General features: G+C 43.2%; 1 protein-coding gene across 9 annotated transcripts in view; it reads left to right on the top strand.

Moving 5' to 3' along the window:
- Window positions 1-21,494, top strand: part of DCUN1D2 (defective in cullin neddylation 1 domain containing 2) — a 199,846-nt gene that overhangs the window by 122,521 nt on the left and 55,831 nt on the right. For all 9 annotated transcript variants that reach the window (XM_078658055.1, XM_078658056.1, XM_078658058.1 and 6 more), the window contains 2 exons: window positions 4,790-4,920; window positions 18,629-18,711. In XM_078658055.1, the coding sequence (XP_078514181.1) occupies window positions 4,790-4,920; window positions 18,629-18,711 (214 nt within the window). The remainder of the gene's footprint in view (window positions 1-4,789; window positions 4,921-18,628; window positions 18,712-21,494) is intronic.

Here is a 21,494-nt window from a genome sequence, read left to right as displayed (position 1 = left end):
TGGTGCTGGCGCACATAAAGAGCAAGCTTTATCTTCAGGGGGCGTTTCCTCATTTGCATGGGGGCATCCACCCACGTCCTATTACAGATGCAGATGCAGAGGCAAAGAAGCTCTCCGGAGGCGCACTGACAGTGTGCCACCTAAAAGGTGGTGCTCTATCGGTGCTCCCCCTGAAAGCAGCCCTCTGGAGAGGGAGAAGGGGATCCCATGGACGCTCAGACAACCTCTTTAAAAGTGCAGCCGGTCTGCTGCCTGCACTGTGAAAAGACAGATCGGCTTCAAAGCAGCCGCTCCATTTTTCACATAAATGCGCTGCTTCCGGGGCAGTGCGAGTTCATGGCTGCCCTGGGGCAGTACATCCATCATAATACAGCGCGCATTTTCCTTTATCGCGCTGGGCGCACCTTTTAAAAGGTGTGCCCAGCGCAATTAAGGAAAACGCGCCGCATGTATAATGCGGCCCCTGGAGGTCAGTCTCATATACTGGCTTAATACTGCTGCTGTAACATGGAGTATAAGCATGAAAATCTAGTTTTCTTCTCAGTGAGTAGTGGTTTCCTTTGGTCACTGGCTAATATACTGAATATGTCCAGTAACTATTGATATACTGCAGACATTCCTACTGTCTGTGATGAAAACGCAGTACAGTGGTGCTCTCAATTTTCACTTGAAACAGTGTTGTTCGCAAGATAAAATAACTTAACAGGCACATGTCCTCTCTTGAACCGTCTGACCTCACAGTAGAAAACACAGCCTTAATTAAAGGTTTTTTTTTGTTTTTTTTAAAAAAGTGGCCTAATCCTGTTTTTACTCTAAATAGTGGTTAAGAGCCATCTTCAAAAAAGTGGCATAGAATGTGGTCATTATGATTAATGACATCTGTTGTTGTTCAAATGTGCAATATACTACCAGTGTGCGGATGCACATCACATATATGCTTTTAATGAGTCTGCTTTGACTCCATCAGTCATGAATCTGCAGATTCAGGAGCCCTGCTATTGAGATGATCTTAGTTGACATTTGTTCCTTTTTAATTGAACTGTTGTGTGACTCAGGTTTGTAGTGAACTGGTGTTAAGTTATTTAGTTCCTTTTTTCAAATGTGCGTGCATGTATGTGCTGGTGTTCATGAAGCACGGTCATAGCTCTGAAGCAACACAGTTCCTTGGCTTGAGTCCGGAGAGAGATTTTTTGAGATCCTCCTAATAAAGCGGTAAAAGAAGAAGGGTTAAGGTTTTTCTGTTTTGGACTGTAGTAGGTGGCGAGTGCTGAGAACTTCCTTGATGATGGATGAGGCATTCCTTGAAGGGAACTCTTTTCTGAAATGCTGGACGGATCGTGCACAGATCTAGTTTAGGAAGGATTAATTTGTGCGGCATTTTATTTGCTTTTTTTTAATTTCTCCATTTTCAGCCTGGACAATTTTGCTCCTTCCAGTGAGTTCACCTGCAGATTTTTTGGGAACAAATTCCTCCTCGCCTTTGGTGTACCGACTGCCTTCTTTTTCAGTTTAGGGACCCCCCCCCCTTTTAATCTGTAGAGTAAGTCGGTCTTGGATGTACCATAATGGAATTTTAAGAATGCCTGCTATCCAAGCAACTCTGATGGTTTGCTGGAGACGCTGAATGAAGTAATTTGTGACACCTTAAATAATAGAATGCCACCAAACCAAAACCTCATCTGGAAGTTTCAAACCCCAAAATATCTGGTGTATGTATACCTTAATAGAGATTATATTTGTAACTAGACCGGCTGAACGGGCCTGGAGAAATTCTTAACCCACTTGTGCGAAAAGAGTTTGTAAAATCAGTCCAAATAAATAGTTGTTTGAAAGGTCTCGAATAAGCAGAATTGTGCTGTCTCGATTGAAAAACTCAATCAGTCTGATAACTCCTCTTTCTCTGTGTTATATCATGTAGACATTTAGCAAACTGTGTCTCTTCTCACATCGATTTCATAGTTAACTAGTTTCCTATTTCTCTTAAAAGTTCAAAATCTATAACACTTTAGGGACATGTTCTCTTCTGACGGATCGTGCACTTATCCATTCCCAGAAAAATGGTTGGAGCCTTCCTGCTTATCTTAATTTAGCTCAGATTATGTTGTTCTAGCCTCCATTTCAAACAGCCGAATTTTCTCCCCAGTGGATCCCTGCCCTGTAGTAGTTCCATTTATCACTGGGGCTTGCATTAGGAGCTATGTGGCACAGCTATGTAATTCTAGCGTATTATCTGAGGTGGTACTTCATTCGTTTTAGGGAGGGGTGGTTTGTCCACTCCTGAAAGCCTGTCCTTGGCCCTAGTGGCATCCATAACTAACTACCAAACGATTGCGACATGAAACAGAAAATCTCTCTCTGGGGTGTGTCATGGTTGAAATTCTTGATTTAGTGGGGCTGTGACAGGACTGCTCATTTTGGATCTCTACACTGCATTTAGCATGGTGGACCCACACCGATCCTTATGCTTTGGAAATATGTGCCTACTGTGTCCCACATATCAAGATTGAATGCTCTGAGAGGTGTGCCTGCCGATATCTGGCTTCTAAGCTTCAGAAAAGTCTCCCATCTCAGTTTGTGAGATTTCGAAAATGGCCTGGTCCTGCTCTAAAAACTTTTTTTTTTTTTGTTAAGGTGTTTAAATTGTATTTTAGGGTATATTTCTGTTGTTATTGATTCTTGTCTTCTTGCCATGGAGCCTTTTATGCAGGAAACATATAATGAAATGGGTATTCTTGAGTGGACTGTACTGAAAATGATTGCCGCTAGGAGAGGTCAAGAGCTGAATGAGTGTTGACACGCCAATATTTTATTTTTAGGTCTTGCCTAGGCGGCGCTTGCGCAGTTTCATTGAGACATGCTGGATTCAGGATATGGTATGAAGCTCTGCCCACTTTCCACCCATATTTTTAATTGGCTCCTGCCCCTGTCCTTTGTAAATGGTGGTTTTTCATTTGTTTTATAGGCTTTGTAGTCCCTCCATAGTACCGCCTTGTCTCTTCTTATAACCTCCAATGAGAACACCTCATGTCACATGTGTTGTTACTCCCTAGGTTTTAATTGCAGCCTCAGAGCACTATTTTCTTAAAAGGCTTCAGGCGGGACACACGTTGGTCCTAAGGAAGGCTGGAGTGGTTACTTTACTCACTAGCACATCTCACATTTATATGAGACCTTTACAAATTTCCCTTCATCAGCTCCATACAGAGTACAAGCTAATCAGGATTTAATATAATAATTCTTTTGTCACATATCAAAGCTACTAATTTGTATATGGACATGGCTATTTGAATGTCCTCGTAGTTCTGTCTTGCATGCAATTCATTATGGGTAGGGTGGATATACCATATCTTTTGCAGGGTGCAGTATCATATGTGGCCAAGAAAGGCCCCATGGTACTGAACCCTGCTTGCTACATGGCTAGGTAGAAAAAACATTGGCATTTATAATGCCAAAAACTCCAACTTTGCAGGGTGCTGTACTATGTGTCCAAAATAGGTCCCAAAGGACCTATTTTGCCAACATATGGTACTGCACCCTGCAACATGGCTAGGTAAAAAACATTGCCATTTATAATGCCAATAACTCAAACAAATGCAAGACCGTTTGCATTTCCAATACACTAGGTCTTGCATTTGTTAAAGTTGGAGCTGTTGGCTTTGAAAATGACAATATTTTTTATTTTTGCTTTTTCATACCATTGGCAATAGTGGTATGCAAATATAATAAATCCACTGCAAATAAAAAAAACAAAAGTAAAAAACATTGTTATTTTCAAACCCAACAGCTCTAACTTCAATGAATGCGTGACCCATTGCATTCTAAATGCTTGATTTAAATTTGTCTGGCATCCATCCAGCTCTCTGCATGTTGACCTGTTCCACGATCCACGTGTGCTTCTATGTCCGTTGTCAATAACTGCTCGTATGGCTGCCTATCGGTGTATGAGTTGCTATGTCTTCTTTGTCTGGGTGCCTGTGGAGGTGTGAAAAGGGTGTTTGTATACCCTTTGGTTACGTTTTTAAAAGTACCTGTAAATGTTTTTTGTGCGCATTGGGTGCCTATTTTTGAGTTGCCCTGTGTGTTGTGTCGCCTATTTCTCTGGGTGTCTGTCTGCTTCTGTTGTCTATACTCTGTGCAGAAGCTAAACCTGTTGACTTTTTCAGTGCTTGTTGTATCGTATTGCAGTTGAAGGTTAGGTGGGTGATAGATTGCTGGGATGCTAAGTTGTCTGGCTGGAAGTTGGCTTTCTTAAGCAGTGGCAATCTCCCATGTTTTGTGAATGCCATGACCACTCCTATGAGTGAGTCGTTTACGGTGTGGGGAAATAGTGTGAGTAGTTCTCCGGTGAGGCATTTCAGGATGATCGAGGGGAAGATATCTTGGTTTGCAGTTACCTCGAGAGCAGAGATGGCTGCATTTGAGAGCTTCTTAAAGCTGGGCTATTTTACCATTTTCTCTGGTGATTTGCTTTGTGCTGTCTTGTTGACATTGACAGCAAACAAGGCTTTAATGGCGTTGCGTTTGTTTTCCTAGTGGGTTACAGATGTGTCTGGCATGTGGTTGATGAGGTATGATGGCTTAACCTGAGTGCTCCATTCTCAGGTTTGCCGGGTGGTGAAAAGATTGCACAGCATATCGTTTAAGCTATTTCAAAGAAATACGTCAGTTGGAAAAAAGGCAGCTACTTCTCACAATTTTGCCATTTTTAAAAGATTTGTTTTCTCCAAGTAATGGGTGGGGTAAAGTCTGTCACAAAAATGTCACTATTGTGCATTCTCTTATTCAACAGGTGCGACAGCACGGAAAAGCTGAAGTCGGTATTGCCAAGATTAGAACAAGAACTAAAGGATGCACTAAAGTTCAAAGACTTCTATCAGTTTACATTTAATTTTGCAAAAAATCCTGGACAGAAAGGTTTAGGTGAGTAAAAAGCATACAACTAAACCTACTGGTGGTATTGTCTCAAGTTTCGAGTGATTATGGAGGTATGGCTGCTGTATTTGGAAGCAAATAAATGAAAATAGCAAAATGACAACATATCTCCACAGTTGTCTTATCGTTTTTCTATATTTAAGAGCTAAAACCAAGACTCAGAATACACAATGAATCCGATTAGAATGAAGACTGATTTTTACTTGTCTCCTAAAAGTCATAAGGTCTCTTGTTTCACTCTTATTGTGGTCACTGAACAGGGTTCTTAGAGCTTGGTACAGAGATTGGTAAATGAGGAAGTAGTAGTAGTAGTAGTGGTAGTAGTAAATGAGCAGGTAATGTGCTTCAATGATGTTCATTTGTTTTTAGATTCCTTTAGTGGTTGTGTGGTGCTGCACCACTTTGTACCTTGCCACTGCCTCTGGTGGGAACCATCTCTGTTTCATTAGACGCGTTAGAGACTACGTTTTCCATATTCTAAAACAGGGGCACCATTGTTTTTATTCTTTTTTGACATAGCTATATTTAAAATTATAATTTTTAGCATCAGTTACATGATTATTTTTGTGACATGAGAGCGAAGATGCCCCGATCTAGTCCTGTGGTTTAAGTAACAGAAAATCACTCTAGCCCCATTGTGTGGCTGCTGTTCTTGCAAAAGCATATTTTTGAGGATATTTGATTACTTAATTCCAGGAAGCTTTGACTTTAATGGCCATATTTAAATTGGCTTTGGGCATCTGTAAATGATTTGTGCGTGCTTCCTCGAGTACACTTTAGTTTGTGTCACTGTTTGGCCCTTGATGGTGTCCCTCCTAAGTGACTTCTAAGGATGATAGGCACCACACCCCCAACTTTCTCTCCCTCTCCTTACATTGTGCGACATTACATACGCAATTAAAGTCATTTTTCGACTATCAAAGTGTTTTACTATTGATTATATGTAATTTAATTTATATGCATTATGTCCACTCTAAGATGGCCTCTGTCAAAATTACTTTATACCCTTATTACTATAATTGTGCTGCTGCTGATGAAGTACTTAGTGGCTCCCTGTGCTCCCGGCTATTAGTTGTCTTTTTTTATGCATATATAATTTATTGCAATTATGTCAATGCCACAAGGCAGTGGAAGTAGCAGAGGACCTACTTGCCATCCTTTTTCCATCACCCGGAGGATATTCTGGAGCTGAGCATGTGAGTCTAGCCACGCCTCGAGCACCCAGGTCTTTAGTTTCTTGAGGAACTCGAGAAGAGAGGAGGAAGCTCTGCTGTGAAGCAGGAGAGATTTAGTAGAAGGCCCGACCTTCTGATCTAGTTCTGTGTATGCATGAGCTGTGTGAGAGTAGAAGTCTGACTGAGCGGAGTTGTCTGGAAGGTTTATGAAAGGAGATACAGCGATTGAAGTAGGCAGGGCTAGTGCTACGTAGTTCTTTGAAGGTGAGGGCGAGCCTGTGCACTCGTGTATAGGGAGCCAGTGGAGCTCCATGTGGTGCAGCATGATGTGCATGGGAGGTTAAGGGTGAATCTGGCTGCTGAGTTCGGGATGTTTTTTATTCTTCAAATGGCTTGGTGATCACAAGGGCATGTGTGACGGTTTTGCTGGTGTTGCTTGGGATCCATTTGAAGATTTTCCTCAACATATTCAAGGTGTGGTAGTGGGAGGCTGTGACGACATTGATTTGCATGGTCATGCCCCATTTCCTGCTGTTGATAATCGAGACGGTCTTGGTATGGGTGCTTGGTTGGCTATGTATGTCTTAGTTCGACCGGCCACCAGGAGTCCCCTGGCGAGGTGTTTTTCCGAAGATCACAACTTCAGTCTTGTCGGTGTTGAGTTTGCGACAGTTATTTTTCATCTTGTTGGTGAATCCATTCATGCAGGCAGTGAACTTGTTCCGAGACTTGGGAGTCTTTTCCAAGAAAGAGAGTACGAGTTGCGTGCCATCGATTTATGAGTGGACATTAATGCTGTGTCCGCAGAGAATGCTGGTGAAGTGGATCATATAAGCATTGAACATGGTTGAGCGGAGAGACCAGCCTCCTTATACAGGTCACATTGTGCCTTAGAGGTGCTATTACTTTGGCTTCCTTTCCAATGTAAAGGTATAGCAAACAGTATGTGAACATCCTCAAAAGGGCATGGGTTGATCCACAGAGTGATGGACAACCCACTGAGCCAATGCCTGAGGGGCTCACCCTGACAAGCCAGTGGCCAAAGAAATAGAAAAAAGATCCCCTTTTTCCATAATTTCTTATGCTATTGTGTAGTGTACTTTGTGAGAGCTTGTAGTTAGACCTCTATGCATCCTGAAACTTACTCTCTCCTTGTGTGATATCTGAAAAATAAGTAGCTACAGACTCGAGACTGAGATTCTTAATCCAGATTAAGAATAGATACTTGAACAAACTTTATCCTAATGTTTATAAATATATACTTGTAAACCTAATTCATCCCTAGACACAGGACTCAACATTAAGCCTGCAATGAAAGCTCACGAGTTGCTTCCTGATGAATTCTAGATCAAATTGAAAGAAGTAATCATTATGCTTACTGGGATAAAAGTCTGTACTATCTCCAGGGTCTGACATTTCACCATGCTCCCATTAATTCTTCAGAACTTACTTGGAAATGTTTTCTATTTTCTTCCCGTCTGCAATGGTTTACGTTCGCTTTGGCACTCAGTCCATTTTTGTAGGTTTGGACTGTGAGGATTTTCTAAGATCTAAAATTGGGATTTTCTTAATTTTCTTTCTTCAGATATTCCAATTCATTTTTTCATGTGAAGATCAGGTATGTATTTTTGATGGTACTTCTTTTTTTCTTTGCTAATCTGCATTCAAATCTGTTTGATTAGTACTTAATTTATTTTTCACTTATTTCTGACCATATTTTATTTTGTTTAAATAAAAATTGTTTGTTTCATTTTAATGTTTCTTTTTAAGTCTTCTTTTGATTCTGACGTCGTTCTATCAAAATCAGATCCCAAAACGCTCACTAATGTTTTTTTCTGGAGAGAGGCAGCTATCATTACTAAAATTTACTGAAGGATTCCAGAGCTCTGTTGCGGTTTGGCCAGTTGGTCTGCATTCCTCAAGCCACTGTGGCTATTTGTGCTATTGAGGGCTTTAGAGTACCACCCCATCAGCTCTGTGCCAAATCTCCTTTCACTTTATAAATGTAAAGGAACAATCTCACCAGATTGATTACATGTATAGTGTGCTGGTAGGAGGAAAAGGGCTCCTTCATCCTGCAGCGTAAAAAAGTTGTGTGTGACAGGCGATCATAGTCTCTTTCACTTTTCACTGGCATAATATGTAGATGATGCCACGCATGCCTCCGGCATTGCTTCTAAATCGGCTTTATAGGACTTTGTCCATCATGCTTTACAGACCCTATCAAAAGCCATAAAAGAGTGAGGCATAGATCGATTGCCCTCCTTTAACCCTATTCTGACTTCTGTTTGTGCAGATTCATAGCTTGAGAGATGTACAGGCTTATGGATATGGGTGGCGCAAGTGGAAACGCTACATGTTCCTCATTTTCCAGTTGTTCCCTATTGCTTCCCAGGAGCTCGCCAAATTAAAGCCAGATCCGAGCTTCCTGCAGCACTTCTGGCGTGTGTGTGTGTGTGTGTGTACACACTTGTGCTTGTGTGATTTTATGAGTACATGTATGTATGAGAGTGGTTTAGGCGGTGGGGGATAGTAGGAAGGCTTTGTGGGTTTTAACGTGGCCTAGAGGTATCCACAATAAACGTACTGTGGGCTTTGCATTCATAGTGATATTATACCATCCCATGCTTTCTACACTATGATCTCTGACATACTATGGGCATTTTGGGTGAAATTCTCCCTAGTCCAGACATCATAGGTGCCCATCCTTGACATCATCCTGTGGCCGTTTCTTGGCAACATTGAGGCTATTAAACTAAAAAAAAGCACACTTATAGTCATATGTGTGTGTGTGTATGTGTGTTAATAGTGTTTTAGCATGTCATCCTCTGGTGAGTGAGTGTTCTCGTTCTTTAAGAAGATCTCTTTTGGCAGCTACGCAACACGCTACACACACATACATGACTATAAGTGTGCTCTGTGCTTTCTCTTTTTATTGACCAGACGTACTTGTTAGTGAGTTTATTGTTAGACAGGGAGTAGCTCATATCTGGTTGGGCCTCTCCCGCTAGATCCTTTGTGTGTGAATGTAACATTGAGACAATTCCCTGTATAACATTAGCCCATCTATGACTTAATTGAAGCATTTAAAAAAAATATTCTGGTCGTGTCCAGCATAATAATGACCCAGCTTTGACATTATGTGGCCATCCAAATTGGCAGCCTCTGATCGGCTTGATAGTACCACAACCTTGATACAGTGTGCCCCTTCTTGGCGGGGACATGATGATCTATTGCATAACACTGACAATTCCTGACTCATCACTGGTATTTGTTTAAGATAAGTAGATATGAAAGTCAGACTATGGCTTTGTGTAACAGTAGAACATTGATGTGAGAAAATATACACCTCCTTATGATTCTATGGTTTTACATTGAAATATAAATCTGCCTTTCATTTAACACACCAGGTTAGATTTATTTACTTTTAAGTCGTTGTCAGGGCTACCAAGTGAAGGTCGGATATGTCTGAAAATATATGCTGTAATTTGTGAAATTCTGACTCCTTTTTTCCCCCCAAAATTTCCTCTGGATGATTGAGAGAGGGACAGCTTTCCCCAAACTCTTCTAGTAGAATCTGAGCTGGCTGCCCACTTAGTCAAATTTTACGGCATGCATTTAATTACATTGCACCGCTTCCAGAGTTCACCAGACATCACTGAAATGTATACCCTTTGATCAGGGACTTGCTCCTTGTTGTTTTTCTTCTAGGTCCTAATGTCAGAGCCACTTTAGTTAACTGTTTTCTATTACAGTACATTTATTTTTCATGTGTCTACTCCAAAAACCTCGTCATATTGCTATACATAATTTTCTGATCTTAGTCTGAATATTTCTAAAATGTTCCTTTGTGTGAATTTTGGTTTTGCTGTCCTGCTAAGCATTTGAACTTTCAGATTTCTGTTACTCTGTTAAGGTTTACCGTGTGTAATATGATATCAATGTACACAATATTACGGTTATTTCCATCTGTAATACATTCATTTTTAAAGATTGTTCTTCTGCCTGTGCCTATTTAACGACCGTTGTTTCATTCACGAAACACATTTGCTAGCAGACATAATGGTCCTAAACTTCGTTCAGATTGCTTGACGCAAATGCCCAGTGAGTTGAGTCATGTCAACTCAAATGTAATAGGCGAAGGTTTATCTTTACTTAAAAAGATTGAAATGAAGAAAAGAATTGCTTTATTTAGATGAGCGTGGCAACTAGTTTTGGCTAAGCACTTTTTCATGCAGCTTAGTTTCTAAAAGGTACAAATACCTTACGTAGAGGTCAACGCCATACTGTGGTTAAACCTTTGACAATCTGAGTAGTTGATAAACTGTTGTACCCTATTTTCTTCAAATGATTGTCCCTTCGCTGGTGGCTACTACAAAAGAGTAGAACCTTGCTTAGTATAGATACATGGTGAACGTCACCCATGCAAATGGTCATTACTTAAGCTCCTTTGAGGAAAAGGAATTAGACAAGTGATAAAAAAGATGCAGCCTAGTTCAGTTGTCCAAAGTAAATAATCTAATTTTCTCTTCCAGGGGATCCTCATCAAAGTCATAAGCACTGAATATTCCCGCCCACGTGCGGGGACCCCGGAAATAATTTAAAATTATATATGTAAATCACATAAATAGCTCCACATATATGTATGCACATATAAAAAAAATTCTCACACCAATGCAGCCCCAAAATGGAGGCTAAACAATGTAAATACTCATACATACACTGCAATTAGCAAGGAAACAAAAAACACATTAGGTCAAATAGCCCTTGAACTTTGTGTTTTAATGAGCAAAAATACTCATAAATCCTGAAAATTGCTAATAAATAGACATTGTTAGCCACAGGCTGCATTGAACAGCAATAGCATAGAAAATGAAACCATTTTCAACAAAAACTGGCACCGTTCCTTAATGGCAGCCATGACCCCTGGCTTCCCATCATGCCTCAGGGGTGACAGTTAGGTCAGTTGTTCTCTCCGGCTCCTCCAGTCAGGACCCTGGTTCAACAGCTCCCTTTCTTTTTGACTTTCTGTCAAAAAATACTTGAGATTTTCTACAATTTTTACATTCACTCGACGTCTTTTTGGCATAGAGTGTTAGTGCTGCCTTTTTTTGACTCTTAAAAAAGGAATTTTTCTGTCAAAAATGCCTCCTGTGGGAAGAAGAAGGCCAAGACTGACACACATCCTGTGTGTATCCTCTGCCTCCCTGACTCTCATTCTGCAAGTTCTTGTGAACACTGCAAGACTTTATCCAGGAGAACTCTCAAAGATAGGGAGAGAATTCGTATTAATGGTCTCTCTGAGAGAGGTAGGTCTCCTAAGAGGCAGAAGAGGCGCAGGACGCGATCGACGTCGAGAGAAGTCCCGACTTGTTCTCCTTTGGCATCGGGATCGGCGTCGAAGAGGCTGTCGACGGCGGCGAAGACAAGGCTTCCTTCGACGACGAAGACTTCAGCGTCGAGAGGCAAGGTACCTCCACCGCCGTCGACGGGGCGTGCAGCGTCGAGAGAAAGCTTTCCGTTGGAGCATAGGAGCTCGGCGTCGAGACAGCCGGCGTTGAAGCATCATCACCAATCTTCGACGTTGAAGTTCCTCCGTCGACGCCCAGTCATTGGCGTTCGACGTCGAGGCACCCTCCGTCGGCGTCTGGCCAGCGACGCTCGACGTCGAGGCATCCTCCGTCGGCGCCTAGTCACTGGCGATCGCGTCGAGAAGGTCTCCGTCGCCGTCACGCCATCAGCGGTCGACGTCGAGAAGATCCCCGTTGACGTCACAGCATCGACGTCGAAGCAGCCTTCGTCGTCGCCTGGTCCACGGTGCTCGACGTCTAAGGTCCCCGTCGGTGTCACAGCAGCGTGGGTTGACGTCAAAACATCTGTCTTCGAGGCAAGTCTCTCCTTCAAGATCCCAGGGGAGGTCTCCTTCGGGGCAAACTACTCAGGAGAGAGTTAGTCAACCCGCGGATCGGTCTCAGTCCTTAGCACCACAGCAGATCGGTTTCAGCTGGGGAGATGGAACATTCTCCAGTGCATATGAGTCCTCCGGCTAAGAGGAAGAGAGTGTCAGACGAGCGTGCTTCTAGGAGTCGCACAAGGTCTACTTCCGGGCACCCTCCTAGGGATGAGACTATCATCATTCTCTTCGGGCTCCCGGTCTTCTCATCGCGGAAGATCTTCAGATTGCATCTACACCTCGGATGGTGAGAAGTCCAGACATTCTCCTGCACGTTCGCAGCATGGGCAAACAGATCGGCCTCCTCCGGCACGTTCGCCAGTGAGAGAGAGCACCCAGAAGTCTCCTTCTATCAGGCTCTCTCCGAGATGGTGTAGGCCTCTGCATCACAGAGCTCCAGACAAGGAAACAGCAGCCAGGTTGCAAGCTCATCGGGAGAAGCAAGTCTCACGACCCAGAGAGCGATCGCGCTCCAGAGTACGATCCAGTAGGCGAAGATCGAGGTCTAGGAGCAGGAGACGGGCTCGCAGATCGCCAACTACTTCTTCATCTCCGACCCGTTCCCATAGGGATTATTCTCCGACTCTGATGGACAGTCCTCCATCAAGAATATCCCCTATAGATGACATTTTTACTTTTCAAGACTTTTTGGGCAGGGGTGCTTTGAAACTGGGAGTGCCCATGACTACTCCACAGGTTAAGACTTCTGTGATCTTTGAGTCCTTGCATCACAGATCGGCACCCAAGCCTCTGCTGCCTTTGGTACCCGGAATTATAGATCCCGTGAATGAGGTCTTCCTTACTCCAGCGACTATAAAGGCCACCCCAGCAAGGATTCTTAAAAAGTATCGCTCGCCAGAGGAGGATCCACTTTTCCTCAGGTCCGACCCACCACCAGACTCTGTGATCATAGCGGCGGCGAAAAAATCCAGTGCTGTAGCTTCCTCATCCACAGTGCCTCCGGATAAGGAAAGTAAATTGCAAGATTTGTGGGGAAAAAGAGTCTGCAACACCTCAGCCTCTTTTCTCAAGGTCTCTAATGCAGAAGCCCTTCTGGGGAGGTATGATAGATCCCTGTGGGATTCTCTCCAAAGATTTATTGAGAAACTCCCTCAAGAGGACGGCAAAGATTTTGAGGAGATTTTTTTGGAGGGCAGCCAGGTCTCCAATCAGATCATAGGCGCCGCGGCGGATGGGGCTACCCTTGCAGCGCATGGCTATGCGCATGGAGGGTAAACAACGTTTACCACGAAGTTTTGACAACGCGGTACCTTTACCACGCGGCCGTTACAACGCAAGTCGTTACCACGACTTGCGCTGGAGGGCGCTGTGGGATAAGGAATTTAATAAATTTATATTCCAACACCTTCCCCAGTATCCACGGGGACTGGTGTTGGAATATAAAATTATAAAAACCCTAAATCCGCGCCCTCCAACGCAAGTCGTGGTAACGACTTGCGTTGTAGCGGCCGCGTGCTAAAGGTATGCGTTGTTACAACCCGCGTTGTAACAACGTACATCCGCATGGAGTAACGGCGCGAAGATCTTCATGGTTGCGCCTGACAGCCGTAAAACCTGAGGCTCAGGCTAGAATTTTGAACCTTCCCTTTTCGGGAACATCACTATTTGGAGCAAGTACTGATGAAGAAATGCAACGCATGAAGTCAGAGTTGGACACTCTTAAGGCTATAGGGCTTGAAAAGAAGAAAGAATTTTGGAAGAGGTACCGCTCCTACAACAAGGGCCCTTCCAAACAGAGGGTTCAAACCCCTCACTGGCAGAAGGGTCAGGACCAACAAGGGCAACAGAAGTCCCAATTCAGAGGCAAGCGTAATTCCAGAGGAGGTGGAAGTCAACGCCAGGGCAACAGTTCCAATAAGTCCCAGCCAAAGCAATGAGTACTTCCTTCCCCCAGCGCCGTTGACCACTCCAGTGGGGGACAGCATTGCACATCATATCAGAGTGGGAAAGCATTACTCAAGACAGATGGGTGTTGACTACACTTCAGAATGGGTAATGTCTTCATTTCACACACCTGCCTCCACCCACCAAGGCCAACCTTACATCATCAACTCATCCTTTTGAAAAAGGAAGTATCGATACTTCTCAAAAAATCAGCCATCGAGAGGGTTCCAATCGCTCAAAGGGGGAAAGGAGTGTACTCCCGATATTTCTTGGTCAGAAAAAAGGGGCAAAAGGCAGAATTCAGGCCCATTCTGGACTTAAGAACGCTCAACCTGCATATCAAAAAAGAAAAGTTCTGCATATTGGCACTTCACCAAATATATCCGAATCTCAGGAGGGGATATTGGATGTGTTCGATGGACCTCCAAGATGCCTACTTCCATGTCCCGGTGCACCACAAGCACAGAAGATTCCTGCGGTTCCAGGTGGGGAACTCTCACTACCAATTCAAGGTCCTGCCCTTCGGGTTGAAGTCAGCTCCCCAGGTGTTAACGAAATGTGTTGCAGTAGTAGCGGCCGCTCTATGCCGCAGGGGAGTCTTTGTGTACCCGTATATGGACGATTGGTTACTGAAAGGTCCTTCCCCGGACGTGGTAAGGAACCAATTCCAAACCTGCATCCAGCTCTGTCACCGGTTGGGGTTGCATGTCAACTTCAGCAAATCAGTCTTGCAGCCCACCCAGAAGATTCACTTCCTAGGAGCTCTTCTAGACTGCGAGGTAGAAAAAGTGTTTCCTTCGGAGGAGAGACAGTGTTCTATAACTCAAAAGTGTCAGCTGGTACTCCGCCACAAGGTTCAGAAAGTGCGAAAGATTGCCTCCCTGCTAGGTTCGATGGCTTCATGCATCTTTCTAGTCCCGAATGCCAGGCTTCGGATGCGTCCTCTTCAGCAGGATCTGGAGGACAAGTGGGACCAACAGTCAGCTCACTGGGACGATCGGATTACTCTTTCAGAAACGACTCGAGCTTCCATTCCATGGTGGACAAAGAAGCAGAACATGCAGGTGGGGATTCTGTTTCATCAACGTCCTCCTGCACAGACCTTGATCACCGATGCTTCTCTACAAGGCTGGGGGGCACACATGGGTCATCTCCAAGTGCAAGGTTTTTGGTCTCCCAAGGAATGTACATATCACATCAACATGCTGGAGTTGAGAGCAGTTCACCTGGCTCTCAAGGCGTTCCTTCCCTCGCTTCGGGAAACATCAATATTAGTACAAACGGACAACACCACCACGATGTACTACTTAAACAAGCAGGGGGGGAAGGCGCTCACGAACTCTGTCACTGGAAGCCCAGCGCATCTGGCATTGGCTTCTGGCTCACAAATTGTCATGGCGGTCCACCTCCCAGGAGAACAGAATGTGAGGGCGGACACGCTGAGTCGTCATTTCTAAGAGAGAGAGGACTGGGTTCAAAACAACGAGATGCTCAAAGGCATTTTTCAGTCTTGGGGTCGTCCCACATTAGATCTGTTCTCGGACGACGAAAACACCAAATGCCTAGACTTCGCCTTGCGGTTTTACTGTCCAGGAACAAGAGGGAATGCCCTTTTGATAGACTGGTCAGGGGAATTTGTGTACGCCTTTCCACCCCTTCCACTGATCCCGAAGGTGGTGAGCAGGCTGACACACTCGTGCACAACGATGATCCTCATTGCTCCCGACTGGCCGAGACAATTGTGGTTCACGGACCTGCTTCATCTGTCAGTGGCTTTTCACAAGAGACTGCCATGCAGGCCGGACCTGTTATCCAAAATGAACGGGAGGATTCATCATCCCAACCTTCCGAACTGAGCTTGACAGCATGGCACCTGAGGTCATACAATACGGCCATCTAGGATTGTCGCAGGACTGCATGTCCATCCTGAAGAAAGCGAGACGATCTTCCACGAGACATTCTTATGCCTGTAAATGGAAGCGCTTCTATTTGTGGTGCATGCAAAATGGTCATCATCCTATTGAGGGTCAGGAAGAAGTCGTTCTTCCTTATTTGTTATATCTGGCGAAAGCAGGTTTAAAGTTCAATTCTATTAAGGTGCATTTAGTGGCTATAACAGCGAATAGACGTGCACCTGCACAACCTTCTTTTTTCCAACTGCCAGCTGTAAAAGACTTTCTGCAAGGGTTGAAAAAAGTGTACCCTCCAGTGCGTCCTTCCCCACCCTGGGAGCTGAACCTGGTTCTGTCAAATTAATGGGTCCTCCTTTCGAGCCCATTCATAAAGCTACTTTGCAGCATATTTCCTGGAAAGCTGCTTTTTTGGTAGCAATCACGTCAGCTCGTAGGGTGAGCGAAATTCAGGCTCTCTGCTCCAAGGAACCTTATACAGTGTTCCACTTGAATAGAGTAGTTCTCAGGACACATCCGTCTTTTCTACCCATGGTGGTGTCAGATTTTCATGTAAATCAGACCATCTCTCTGCCCACCTTCTTCCTTAATCCCTCTACTCCAGCTGAGAGGGCTTTGCATTCTTTGGACCCGAAAAGGGTTTTAAAATTTTATCTAGATAGGTCCAAGTCTGTTCGTAAGTCTGATCAACTATTTGTCAACTATGGTTCGATCAGAACAGGTTTTGCAGCTTCGAAACATTCTATTTCAAGATGGATAGTTTCGTGTATCAAGCTGTCCTATCAATTGGCTCAGAAACCCCTGGGGTTTTCTCCCAAGGCACATTCCACCAGGGGTAGAGCGGCGACAGCAGCTTTTCTCCATAATGTGCCCATTTCGGAGATCTGAAAGGCGGCGACCTGGAGGTCCGTCCATACATTTACCAGACATTACTGTCTTGATTCTGACACTAGAGCAGGTACCCAGGTAGGCCAGGCCTCCTTGCGGAATCTGTTTAGCAGCTGAGTTCTCGGCTGCTACATATGTTGGGTCATGTATTTCTCATTTACCTGCAGGTGGTGTTTGGGCTTGCTATTCTATTCAGTGCTTATGACTATTGATGAGGATCCCCTGGAAGAGAAGGATAAGTTACTTACCTATAATCCTAGTTCTCTTCCAGGGGTATCCTCATCAAAGTCATAAGCACACCCACCTGCCTCCCCAGGTAAATGAGATTTGTCTGTTTCTATGGCTTATGGTTGAGCCCTGACTTGACGGTTATGTAAAGAACATCTGACCTAACTGTCACCCCTGAGGCATGATGGGAAGCTAATGGTCATGGCTGCCTTAAAGGCACAGTGCCAGTTTTTGTTGAAAATAGTTTCATTTTCTATGCTATTGCTGTTCAATGCAGCCTGTGGCTACCAATGTCTATTTATTAGCAATTTTCAGGATTTATGAGTATTTTTGCTCATTAAAACACAAAGTTCAAGGGCTATTTCACCTAATGTGTTTTTTTGTTTCCTTGCTAATTGCTGTGTATGTATGAGTATTTACATTGTTTAGCCTCTATTTTGGGGCTGCATTGGTGTGAGAAAAAATGATATATGTGCATGCATATATGTGGAGCTATTTATATGTGATTTACATATATAATTTTATATTATTTCCGGGGTCCCCGCATGTGGGCGGGAATATTCAGTGCTTAGGACTTTGATGAGGATACCCCTGGAAGAGAACTAGGATTACATGAAGTAATTTATCCTTATCAATTTTACTAAAGTGCAGTATTACCAAATCGGTGTAGGTTTAGTGACTAAAACCAATTAAAACTCCTGCATTCCATAAGATTTGAGCATTACCAGTATTTGGATACACACATGCTCTACCCCAATAATTCCAACTTCCGTCTAGAATCCCCCACCATCTTTGTCATCTTCAGCTATGCTTTGAAAGTAGTTTTGGTGTTCAAAGTGTGTACCAATTTGTATTCCTGATTCTGTGTGGCCGCTTCATTGGTAGATATTCAAGGTCTGATTCAGTGTTCTAGACATACGCCTTTTTGGGGAGAGACCATACATGGCAGTTTCTAGAATTACTGCTGAGAAGCTTTCCAAGACTACGCGCATGCGTAGTGTTACACATGTATAGATGGAACTATTTTGCAGTACGTATGTAAAAATAATGCAAGGGCATTTGGACTGTAGAATCTTTTCTTTAATATCTCTGCAGGAAAACGATGTTTCTTCTTGAAGAAGCTCCTGCCATTACACCGACACCAATCATTTTTGTGGCAGCCCCACCCTGGATAGAAACTTACTCCTGCCATTGACTGGAAGGAACCTTCACTTGTATTCGGGGAATTAATTTGCAAGCTTAATGCTTGTGACTGCCCACAACTTTCAAATTAGTGGGCGCTAACCAACTTGAGAAAACATCCCTGTCCTGGAGTGCCAACAAATAGTGTAATATTATGCACGAGCAATTACCTTTACGAGTATAAATTCACTTTCTGTTTGAACCAAACATGGGTTAAAACGTATGACTAAAGGTATGTGTGAATTTCAATGTGAATGCAGAAATTATAGTTATGATATTGCTGAGCAGGTTTCGCGGTGGCGACTAAAATTATATTTAAAAGTGCCTAACATACTTGTACAGAATGCCAGATGTATAATGCAAAAAATAAATATTAATCCGCCATGTACACAACACCGTTTTTTATTTTTTTATTTGAAATGCTCTGTCTGAAACATTTCTTTGCTTTTTTTCAGATTTAGAAATGGCAGTTGCATATTGGAATTTAGTTTTGTCGGGGAGGTTTAAATTTTTAGATCTCTGGAATACGTTTTTATTGGTAAGTAAAAATGTAATTTGTTTTGAACTAAGACCTACATTGTACAGTTATGCTGCCTTACAGGTTTGTCCCTGGCTACTGCCAGTGCTTGAAAGCTGTAGGGGTGAGGACTCGGGCAAGTGTATAATGGAATGCAAATTGTACTAAGGATTTAAATCACCAGGCAGATGTGGAGATTTGCCGTTTAGTTTGTTGTTTTATTTCGTTTTCACCTGCCTTGTTTCAGCTAGGGCAAAAATAATTTGAGGGCGCTGTCTGCCACTTTTCTGTTCTGGTTAGGGGAATTGAAGATATAAATATGTCCGTGTTTGTCACATTCTGTACATTTCATGAATTGTTGATGTAATGGTTTCTTTTGTAATTGACTTGGATTTATCGTCCCACTGATTAGTAAAGCGAGTATGGTCTTGTCATATCAGATGTGTAACCCGAGAAAACTTATCACTGACCAGTGAGTAAAGGCACTGGCAGTCTATTTCAGTGTATCACGTTTTTAAAATATCAATGTTGATGATGTTTAGTTTTGACCTGCCCACACCAGTCTAAACCAGTTTTTAGGTCTCTCTAGAGCCAGCGCGCATGCGCTGGTCTGCGAGACATTAAGTAACTGGCTTTTAAAAGTGCTACTAAAGGCAGCCACCAGCTTACTGTTACACGCGATCTCTTTCACGCGCGCGTCCTCAAACACTCCAGTTCGCGCCCGCACTTCACCTTCGCTTTTTTTTGCTGTTGCAGCGCGTGCATCAGTAGACCAATGCTTATTTTTATTTTGAGGCTTATTCTAATCTGAAAAGTGTATATAAATGTAGAGCGCTAACATGCATGCTTCGCTTATACATACACTTATTTAGAATAATACTTGAATAATGCCCTTTTTGTTGCATTAAAACAATTACTCAGCGTATCTAGGATTCCAGTGGACAGTACATCAAAACTTCCCAGTTGGATATGGGCGCATTAGCAGGCAACACTCACATCAGCTTCTAGTATATCAATGCCCTTGCCCTCTTTCCATGTTCATTGTGTGAGTTTTGGCGGGTGCTTTGGTTGTGTGCACTCGCACCGGCATGAGCTGTGTGCGTGCGCAGAAAGCGCTGGGACAACGCCTCTCACCCAGCCATGGATGATTATGATCTGTACGGAGTGGAGGACGATGACTTCGAGAGCCAGTTCGCTTCGGAGCTGGAGGCTCTGGCAGAGCTAGAGGGTGAGCAGAGGAGGGTAGTTTGCTGGAAGCATGGTGACTTCGCTGTGTTGCCATCAAAGTGGCATACAGTGACGTAAGCAGTCCCGATGCATCAGAGTAGGCAGAATGATAACACATCATTAATCTATTGCCCTCACTGCTGCAAAGTGGCCTCAGGTCATTATGCCACCTTCTACTACCATTACCTTAGCATAGTGTTGATATACATCGCCATATTACGTGAAGTCTTTGCATGGTACGGCACACACTTGATTCTATTGTAAACAACATGAACATGTCTAAGATGCCTGGGTCTGACACTGCTAGCGCACGAAAAAGAACATAAACACAAATATATAATCTTATAGCAGGTGGACATTAACGAATGCCATGCTGACATTCTTATCCTGACTTTGTTTTCTAGCTACCTTAAAAAGGAAGCATATCCATATATAGGTTATACGTGCTGCATTCGTTATTTATATGCTTTAAAAAAAATAGTAATAGAATCTTGCATCCATAATTTAGATGTTATTCTACTATGTTGATGTATTGTTTTCTATGTTGAGGTCACTGTACCATCTGGAATGTCACCATGCCCTTTCTACTGCATGAATACATCATTGTTTCGTATGAAGAGAATTCAATGTCCTTAGCTCTGTGCTGATGTCATCATGTATTAGGGTAATGCCAGCCCGAATTTGCTGTTCTTGGAAAGACTATGCTCATAGAGTAAGGCCTTGTACTGACAAGATTTTGTGAGCCAAGGTTTGCAGATGTAGTGCCATATTAAGGACCGCTTCCAGCAAGGATTTGCTGTATTTTTTGATTTGGTAGATGTCTGGTATGTTAAAGCATTTGTTTGACTTCGACTCTTCCTCGGACAAAATACTTGATTTTTATGTTGTTGCCTGGATCCCTATGCTTACCATCTCATTATATACAAACGCCGCCATGTCTCCTCCGAGTCGTCGGTGCACCAACTTGGGTATGTAACGTGGCATCAGTTTTTGGTGATGGGATCACTGGCGTCCAGGTTTTCCTCGTAGGCCAGTTCCTTGATGAATTGGCTAATTTTGATGAAAGTGTTATCGTTTCTAGGTATGGCTTGATTGCGTAGCTATCGTGTGACCTTATGTGATAACAGAACATGAACTTTCAAAAGTTCTACTGAGAGGCACTTGGGCTCCACCCACATGTTGGTTACCTTGGTATCATTTGATTGAGAAGAAGTTTTATGCTGCCGGTGAAAAAGAGAGCTTGTATTGCACTTTTTGCCTTGTGGGAAAGTTTATGCTCAGGACAGCAGTATGGAGGACATTACATTATGGTGGCAAGCAAATTATGAAGGCTGTAGGCCTGATCTGTTTATTATGAAAAGTTATAATAAAGACAGTAAACCTGATGTATTTATTGTGAAAAGCATATGTTAAAATCAACATCCATTTAGGAGGGGATTGTTATTATTCTGTATTAAAGTTTGCCGAAAGATATTTTGTTACATGGAATCTCACAGATCACCATATCAGGTAAGAGTTTTGGGCTTGGTTATACCCTCTGACAAAGTGTTGGGTTAAATGATTTGCACTGTGATATT

Source organism: Lissotriton helveticus, chromosome 8 (assembly GCF_964261635.1).
Source record: "Lissotriton helveticus chromosome 8, aLisHel1.1, whole genome shotgun sequence".
NCBI lineage: Eukaryota > Metazoa > Chordata > Amphibia > Caudata > Salamandridae > Lissotriton > Lissotriton helveticus.
Note: the sequence above shows the minus strand (reverse complement) of the source record. Positions and strands in the feature narration are given on the sequence as shown.